Here is a 9214-nt window from a genome sequence, read left to right as displayed (position 1 = left end):
GGCCAGTGGTTAGTGCTTTTGGGCCCTTTTCTTTGTTGTGTGTCGCTTCCGAAAACTCTGCTCTCGGAATTCCGTGAGGTTCCGTGGGTGTCACTAAGAACAGAATTTGTCTCGGTGGCTCTACTTTAGGCAGCACAGATAGAAAGCTTTTATTAACCAAATGTCTAAATAGGGAGCTTGCTATATTCCCTTTCAAAATTGTCATTGGAACCTCCTCCTCCTCCTCCTCCTCCCACTTTAAACCACTGGTGTGGTTTACAGACTTTTAAAATCATTACACAGAAGTAAGGCACAGTTAAAAGAACAAGTGGGTTACCTTTAAGAATTGGGAGTGTGGCTCTTGTGGAATCTGTAAGCACACTTTTGTTTTAACTCTGCCTGTTTATCATAGAATCATAGAATATCAGGGTTGGAAGGGACCTTGGGAGGTCATCTAGTCCAACCCCCTGCTCAAAGCAGGACCAATCCCCAGACCGATTTTTGCCCCAGATCCCTAAATGGCCCCCTCAAGGATTGAGCGCACAACCCTGGGTTTAGCAGGCCAATGCTCAAACCACTGAGCTATCCCTCCCCCCACGGCTGCCTGTGCAGATGTATGAGATCTTTTCTCCTTTCCTTTCTGTTTGTAGTCAAATCCTGCTTTCCCACCTGGACCATACCAGCCGCAAACTTATGTAAGTCTTTATAACATTATTTTGTGGTTGACGTTACTGGGGAGGTGGGTACTTTTTAAATCTGAAGTGCTGAAAGATGAAGTGAAAAAGAATTCCGGCCGAGAATGTGATTTCAGAGAGCCAAAAGACTGTCAGGAGGAGTGAATTCTCTGAATTGTCACATTGGGAAAAAATAACGCCCACCGGGTTATCCAACAGTGGAAAGGTTAGTGTACAGAACAGCTTTCTTATGGGAAAGGTTCCATAGCCATTGATGGACCTAGGCTCTATGAACTTATCTAGTTCTTTTTGAACCCTGTTATAGTCTTGGCCTTCACAACATCTTCTGGCAAGAAATTCCACAGACCAACTGTGCGTTGTGTGAAATACTTCATTTTGTTTGTTTTAAACCTGCTGCCTATTCAAGTAAGGTGACCCTTACTTCTTATGTTATGAGAAGGAGTAAATAACCATTCCTTATTTACTTTCTCCACACCAGTCATGATTTAATAGACCCGTATCATATTCCCCCTTAGTCGTCTCTTTTCCAAGCTGAAAATCCCAATCTTATTAATCTCTCCTCATACGGCAGCCGTTCCATACCCCTAATCATTTTTGTTGCCCTTTTCTGAACCTTTTCCAATTTCAATATATCTTTTTTGAGATAGGGTGACCACATCTGCACGCAGTATTCAAGATGTGGGTGTACCATGGATTTATATAGAGACAATATGACATTTTCTGTCTTATTATCGATCCCTTTCTTAATGATTCCCAACATTCTGTTTGCTTTTTTGACTGCCGCTGCACATTGAGTGCATTTTCAGAGAACTATCCACAATGACTCCAAGATCTCTTTCTTGAATGGTAACAGCTAATTTAGACCCCATCATTTTATACGTACAGTTGGGATTATGTTTTCCAATGTGCATTACTTTGCATTTATCAACATTGAATTTCATCTGCCATTTTGTTGCCCAGTCACCCGGTTTTGAGAGATCCTTTTGTAGCTCTTCTCAGTCTGCCTGGGATTTAACTATCTTGAGTAGTTTTTTTTATCATCTGCAAATTTTGTCACCTCGCTGTTTCCTCCTTTTTTCAGATCATTGATGAATATGTTGACTAGGACTGGTCCCAACCTGCTTCCCAGCCCTGTTGGACAAATACACGCTAGCTCTGCTGGAGCCAGTGTGCTAATAAGAGCAGCGTAGCTACTGCAGCACAAGCAGTACGTACCCAGGAAGTCAGGCAGGCTTGAACTCAGCTCGCCTGAGCAACCTCACATGCTGCCGCGGCCACACTGCTATTTTTAGCTCACTAGCTCCAACAGAACGAGTGTTTGTCTACCTGTGCTGGGAAGCTCTCCCAGCTGCAGTACAGACATACCCTTAGTGTCAGAAGCTTGATACAGTCAGTATTGCTTACCCCACAGTGCAGGTCAATGCCTAATGTATTGCAAGATTACTTGTGCTCCCTACTGGCAGTAGAATCAACCTCTAAATGGACCTGAAACATCCTGACACTTTTGTTGAAGGATCTGTCTGACTTCCTTTGTAATTTGTTTTTAACTGATGTGCATTAATTAGACTGCCACTGGTGAGTGAAAATAAAAAGGAAGCAAATATGTTCTGATTGATATTTTTAAGCCTCTTTTCCTGTATCTTTCACCAGCCTGTGCCATACCACACTTCGATTGTTGGAGGATTTTATCCATCAAGATCTCTCATAATAACAGGGACCATTCCTCATGGTGCTGATCAGTAAGTAGCAGAGACAGCCCCGTGTCTCCATTGCAGCCAGATGTAGACTTCTCTGAAGTTCAGGGAAGATGTACTTGTCAGTAAGGGTTTTCCCTCCAGCGTACAGTCATTGTTATATTTTAAATAGCTGCCTTAGGGCCAAGTTCTGCAATCCCTCTGCACACAAACACAGATTCCTGGCATCCGTAAGGTTTTTCCTTTCTAACTGGCTGGTGTTTCTCCCTACATCTTTCCCCCTCAGCGGCTGCACAACATGCCTGTATGCCTATAACCACCACTACAAGTAGGCCAGGATCGTTGGTGTTTAATTAACAGTTTTGGGGTTCAACTCCCATTGACTTCAATGAGAGCGTTTGCATTGACTTCATTGAGAGTCAGTTGAGGTCACTATTCCTTCCACTGACTTCAGTTTCAGCCACTTTGTACGTCTGAGGGTAAGATTTGGCTCTTGGTTTGCAAATTTTAGCCCCGATGGCAAATTTTGCCTGGGCTGCCAACTGCACCCTAGATTTCAGTGATGCTTAATGTCAGTGGTGGGGTCTGTCTGTGTGGAATAACTTGCTGCGTCCAGGTGTCTGTCAAGACACCTGGCTAGAGATGCTGAGAGCTCTTGGAATCTCCTGGCAGCTAATTCATTCAGCACACACAGCTGTGACATTTTCACCCTGCAGGTGGGAGGAAAGCAGTTCTTCCAAACAAGACAGAGCCTGCTTTTTTAGATCTCATTAGAAGTTGTTGTAGCACTGTGTTAATTAATCCTAGGAATGTGACATTTCAGTCAAGGCATTTTATACTAAAAATGACAGTGGTATATTACCAGGAGAGGACTGTGCAACTTGTAGATGCTAGTGTACATTGTATAAAAATGTATTTTCTCTAAAGCTTTCAAACCTTTTGATAAAGCCAAGCTCGTTGTTGAGTTTAAACATAAAGAATACACTAATGATGAGTAAAATTGTTGATCAGAATTTTTAAGGGGGTCTCAGCCAAGTATTTTACTTTGCACGGGCAATTAATTATGAGAATAATGAATTGCAAGCACAGATGGCAACATTTAACTGCCTGACTTGTAGTCACATTCCGGTAACTGATTACCTGATTCTCAGAGGAGTGGACCGCTTACAACTTCCATGTAAAGTGAAGGGGAACTGCAGTTGCTCAGCATCTTTGAAACTAAGACAGTAGGTGACTCAATGCTCTATAACTGGTGCCAACTATTAACTACTTGAAGCAGCCACAAACTGCAGCTGCAAAATAAAAAGATGCATATTTTATTTAAGTGGCTTAAATGCATGTACTGTATTATTGCGCTTGATACTCACTTTGCACTTCACACCTTCTAGTTAATCATATTGTGTTCCCCAGTTAAAACTGTAGTGAATGTTGGTTTGTTTGTTTGTTTAAAACTGAGGGGGTTTCATGCATGTGATTTGTCTTTGGTGTGTTTAGATTCCATGTCAATCTGAAATGGGGCGAACACATTGCCTTCCATCTAAACCCAAGATTCTCTGAGAAGACCATTGTTCGCAACAGTCAGCTGAACCACTGCTGGGGGCCAGAGGAACGTGGCTTGCCAAGTGGCATGCCTCTCAGCTGTGGGCAGAGCTTCACAGTGAGCAAAACCATTTTAAACTAGTCACTCATTATGCTAATTGACAAGGACATTTTGCTTTTGGCTTTTGAGGCCTTTACATTCACTTAGGCACATTTAGGAAGAGAAATAGCACCTTAAATTGTTAAGTGGTTAGTGACTCTTGGTTGTCCAATTTGAGACCCTTTAAAGGGGCCTGATTTTTCAGAGGGCAAGTGCTTAGCACTCTCTGAAAATTAGGTCTTTTCAACGTGTCTCAAGCTGACGGCCCAAAAAGCAAGGTACTAAAATCCCTAGTCACTCTTGAAAGTTTAGGTCAGTATTCATAGTAAGGATAACAGTACAAGGACTATCAGTGCTTGTGCTTCAGGGAATAAGCCAGTGACCAGCTAGCACTGAATAGAATTTCCCTCCATTTAGCTGCATGAAGGCTTTAGCATCCATATACATTCCTGCTGGAGGCAGGCTTCCCAGAGAGAGCGCTGGTCTGTACTAGAATCGTAAATCCCACCGTAGTAACACTTAGTGTTTGACATTTCAGAGCTGTGGAGCCCAGTCAGCTCTGTGGGGTAGGTCAGAAAATATTGATAAGCCCACGTAATAGATGGGAAATCTTAAACATAGAGATTAAATGACTTACCCGCAGCCACACAGCAAACCGGTGAGAGCTGGCATCAGAACTCCAGAGTCCCTGACTCCAGTCCAACGCTCAGTCTACCAGATCACACTGCCCCGTAGTGCTAGACTGATGACTGCTATGATTTACAAGTGCAACTTTGCAAATGTATTTTTAAAAAAGAGGGAGAAATTCATATATTTGATGCTTTCTATATATTTTTCTCCATAGCTATTGCTTTTTCACACTCATTTCTAAATGCCTGTTTGTGGGTTTTTTTTCCTCCCTTGGTTTGCAGATCTGGATTTTATGCGACGCTCACTGCTTTAAGGTGGCTGTGAATGGACAACACCAGTTTGAATACAACCATCGAGTTCCTAACCTGCAGCAGATAGACAGGCTTGAAGTAGAGGGTGATGTTATCCTGACCTGTGTTCAGGTTTAAAGATGAAATCCTACATACAATTTATATAACCAAGTCAGTTGCTGTGTATGCCTCCTAAAATTAGCAGTTTACTAGGGAATTTGCTACTGAAACTTAATCAAGAATCTAATTCTTTTTTTTATAACCACTTCAACCTAACTAGTAATCCTGCTATTTCTACAATACCAACCCACGCTTTTTGCATAAGCTTTTCATTGGCTAGAACGTTACTTCTGTTCAGATCATATTGTTCATTTTATAAGCCTTTTTACTATGATGATACCTTAATTTTGTAAGTGAATGATCAGGGATCTGTGCATTAAAGTTAACATTAAAACATTTGGAGAAAATGCGGTGCTGTCTTCAGAACTCAGGGGTTTTTTTTCAAACTTAAGGTTGAGTATTGTCATCTTGATGGATAAGGATTCTGTCTACATTGCAAGTTACTGGGGGGAACTGAATCTACAGCGCACGAGCTTGCTGCACATTAAAGTCCCGCAACTTTCCCTGCGTCGTAGCAGAATTCACCTGGGACGTTACTGAGCGGCAAGGTGGTACGCTGTAGACTCTCACCTGGCTTGCCCTGCAGTAACTTGCCAAGTAGACAAGCCCCTAGGAGAGGGAAGCCAGGTAAGTGGGAAAAAGCCCAGGGGAACAGCAGCAAGGGGTAGGACTGTGCAGACCTTTGTTGCTTGTTAGAGGATCCCTGGTCTGGAACCCAGTGTAGAGGGTGGGCCTGTGTTCCCCTGCCAGGCACTGGGAAATGACATGGGGTGTTGCAGATACCAGCTGGACAGACACCGAGCTTTGTATGCAGCAGACGCTGAGGCAGCCCAGGCTGGGGGTGGGATGAGGCAGCAAAGGATATCGAGCACTTTATCTGTTCCATTTATTCCTGTACTGAAAGCAATTATGTAAGGCTTCAGATCAGTCACCACCACTGGGACTTCATTTACAGTCTGGACCAGTTGATATAAGGAGTAAATTCATAATGAATTAGAACAGATCACTGCTGTTTGTAATCCGTTCCTATAATCGCTCTGTTTCCTCTTCCTGTTAATGGGAAGTTCCTGGAATGGTGGAATTAAGTAGTGTATGTAAGTGGAGTCTGTAATATGGTGAAAATTGACATATTTTCTTTTCAAATGTGATGTAAACTTTGTACAGTACATTTTTAAAAATATTTTCTATCAACTGAGTTTGTCTTCCAGAATTGCTATTAATTTAATTAAAATTGTTAGTATTCACAAAGGGTTCTGTATTAGCTTATGCAACTGGCAAAAAAAAATTGCCCTCTACGCTAATGAAATTCTGGATATTTAGGATTCTTTTCTGTGAATAAATCTCTGCTCTGGATAAAACACAAGTCATGGAATTGTGTGGGGTTTTATTTGTTTTGGGGTTTTCCAAACTGACTGAATATTTTACACTTCATGTAGCACGTTTGGTGCTGAAAGATCTCAGAGTATTTTACAAATACATTATTTTATTACAGGAGTGCCTAGAGGACCCAGGAATTCCTTATGCCAGATGCTGTACAAACCCATAGTAAGAGACCGTGCTCCTCCTAGAATGCTCAAATTTTAAATAGACAAAATAGAGAAGAGGCACAATGGGGTGAAGTGATTTGCCCAAGGTCACATACCAAGTCCATGGTCAAGTTAGAAATAAAATCCAGGTTGCCTGTCTCCCAATTCTCTTGTATACATACTAACCATTACATGCAGCACTTCCGGTGTTGTAAACATAAAAAAATTACAGGAAGGGTGGCTGGCAGAAAAGAGAAAACACAAGGATGACAGTAATTTCACATGGCTGCTCAGCAGCTACAAACCAGCTTGATACGTTTATTTGCTTTGTTTTATTTCATATCCTCCTCCCTCCATCTCGCTTTTCATGAGTCAGAAAGCAAAAGTGTTTAAAAAAAAAATAGGGATTGAATGTGAAAGGGGGGGTAGCCTGGAAGACAGATTTGCGGAGCAGTAATGACTTGGAGGGCCAAATCTGCAGTGAGGTGTCAGAGTAGCTCTACTGAAATCACTGGAGCTATGCCAAGCTTCTAACCCTGAACAGTTAAGTGATGCCCTCAGGAGTGGGCCTCTTTCTTGGCAATTGAAAGCATAGTGGGCAAATTCTTTGTATGCTGGTGTTTCTTATCACCTACCTCCGGGAGAAATGGCCTGTGGTCTGGGATACTCCTGTCATGAAAAGAGGGAGGCAAACAACTAACTTTGAAGTGGAAAAGGGTGAGGCTAAAAAAGAGTCAAATCAGGAATTTGAAATGCTGGTCTCAGAAGAGAGATGCTAAAATTGCCTGAGGTTACATTCAGCCACAACGTTCCCAGCCTCGCTGTTGCGCAATTGGACCAAACAGGCTGTATCTGAACAATGGTATGTTCGAGATCCAAATCTAGCTCTCAACGCTGCAGCTTGAGCCCACTTCTTACTAAAATTTTCTGTTGGTAACTTTTAGTCATACAACCATTCTAACACCGAATGCCTCCAAAATACTCAAGACTAACTGCTGTTCTCTTCAATTGCACTGGTGTAAATCCACTGAAAGTGATGTAATTAACACCACATTTTACACAAGTGTAACTAAAAGCTTGACCCCAAGTTACCACGCTGTTAAAAATGGACTGTTCCAGTATTCAATGAACACTATATCATCCTGGAAACTCCTTATCAGGTGTTTGGAAATACTGCTTTCTTAGGACTTGGGACTTGGACTTACTTACCCCCTTTAGTGCAGTGATATGACCGTCATTGGTCCTGGACCCTGAGTCTGCCTCTGCTGAAACCCTTACAGTTGATGTGACCTCTGCTCAGTTGTTTGCACCTGGAGATGGATACCCTAGAAATGAACAGAGAGAGTCTCGATTTAGGAAGTAAGAGATGCGTTGTCCTCATTCTGTTTCCTTCACTAGCTAGCCCCCAAGTCCCTTCTGATTTTCAAACCTTCCTAGGTGTTTGGTTTCAGCCCACCTCTCTGATTAATGTCAGTGGGACTAGAGCTGGTTGGATATTTTTTGACAAAATGTTTTGGGGGTTTTTTGATTGAAAATGCCAGTTCATCAGAACTGAAATTTTTGGAGAAATGCATCAGTTTCAGTGACTTGTCACGGCAGAAGGTTGGTGTGTGGGATGGGGTTCGGGGTGCCGGATCCGGGGGCGCTCATCTCGGGCGGCTGCCTGCAAGCGGCAACCTGTCCCGGCTGCTCCTAGGCGGAGGCGCAGCAGGCGTCTCTGTGCATTTCCCCCGCCCTGAGCGCTAGCTCCGCAGCTCCCATCGGCTGGGAACCGCACATATATATAATAACCTCAAAGTGCTTCTTCAGCCTGCAGTTCCAAACCTGTCTTATTTAATATTGTGTTTAGTTTATACACTGCACAGAAACAAGATGATGTGAATTTTTTCTTCAAATACAGCAATTTCAGCACATTACTGTGTGTACATGCATTAGTACCTACATTTTAGAACAATAACTAGGATGTGCTTTTATATCACGTCAAGATATCTGGTAACGCTCAGCCTGGGAGCTTTTAACAGGAGAGATTATGAAGTTCTTTTTGAATGTCAACATTGTGCTCTGTGTGAGCAGACGAATCTTCAACAGAAACACAACACCAGCACAAGTGATGCTAAGAATGTGCAAATATGTCGACACTAGATCTAGTGCGGGGAGCAATGTTCACACTGAGGTTTAAAAAAACCTTACACGATTAGTGCTCCAGCTTCTAAGGGCTTGTCTACACTTACAACGCTGCCACAGTGCTGTAGCGCTTATTGAAGATGCTACATATGCCGACTGTCTATACTGGGGGTTAGGTTGTTCAATGTCACTTGGGGTGTGCCAAGATAGCTCTGTTCACAAAAAATCACTACCCTTACTGACAGATATAAATTTTAAGTGTAGACCAGGCCTAAGGCCCAGTTAAGTGACACAGGACTCTCCCATCTACTATTTTCACACTGCTTCTGGCCCTACCCACAAGGGCAACAAGGGTCCATGTTGCTATTTTAAGTGTTCTAGCTGGAGCCCCACCAGTGCAAGTCTCTCTACCCAGGCTGAAGGCTCGCGCCCAGCTGCAGTGTAGACATACCCTACAGGCCAAACCTCGGTGGGTATGTCTTTACTGCATAGTAAACCTTGGCTCAGACTAGGGTGA

General features: G+C 42.8%; 1 protein-coding gene across 1 annotated transcript; it reads left to right on the top strand.

The window, feature by feature from the left end:
* Positions 1-629: 629 nt before the first annotated feature.
* LOC112120985 (galectin-5-like) lies at positions 630-6410 on the top strand (the record flags this gene model as incomplete). The annotated part of the gene is made up of 4 exons (XM_024220126.1): positions 630-674; positions 2325-2413; positions 3863-4025; positions 4919-6410. Coding segments are annotated over 4 exons (444 nt in total), but the record flags the coding sequence as incomplete, so codon positions are not given.
* Positions 6411-9214: the final 2804 nt, after the last annotated feature.

The sequence above is a fragment of the Terrapene carolina genome, unplaced genomic scaffold (genome assembly GCF_002925995.2).
Source record: "Terrapene carolina triunguis isolate 2854851 unplaced genomic scaffold, T_m_triunguis-2.0 Scaffold2190, whole genome shotgun sequence".
Taxonomy (NCBI): Eukaryota; Metazoa; Chordata; order Testudines; family Emydidae; genus Terrapene; species Terrapene triunguis.
This window is presented reverse-complemented; position numbering and strand designations above follow the sequence as displayed.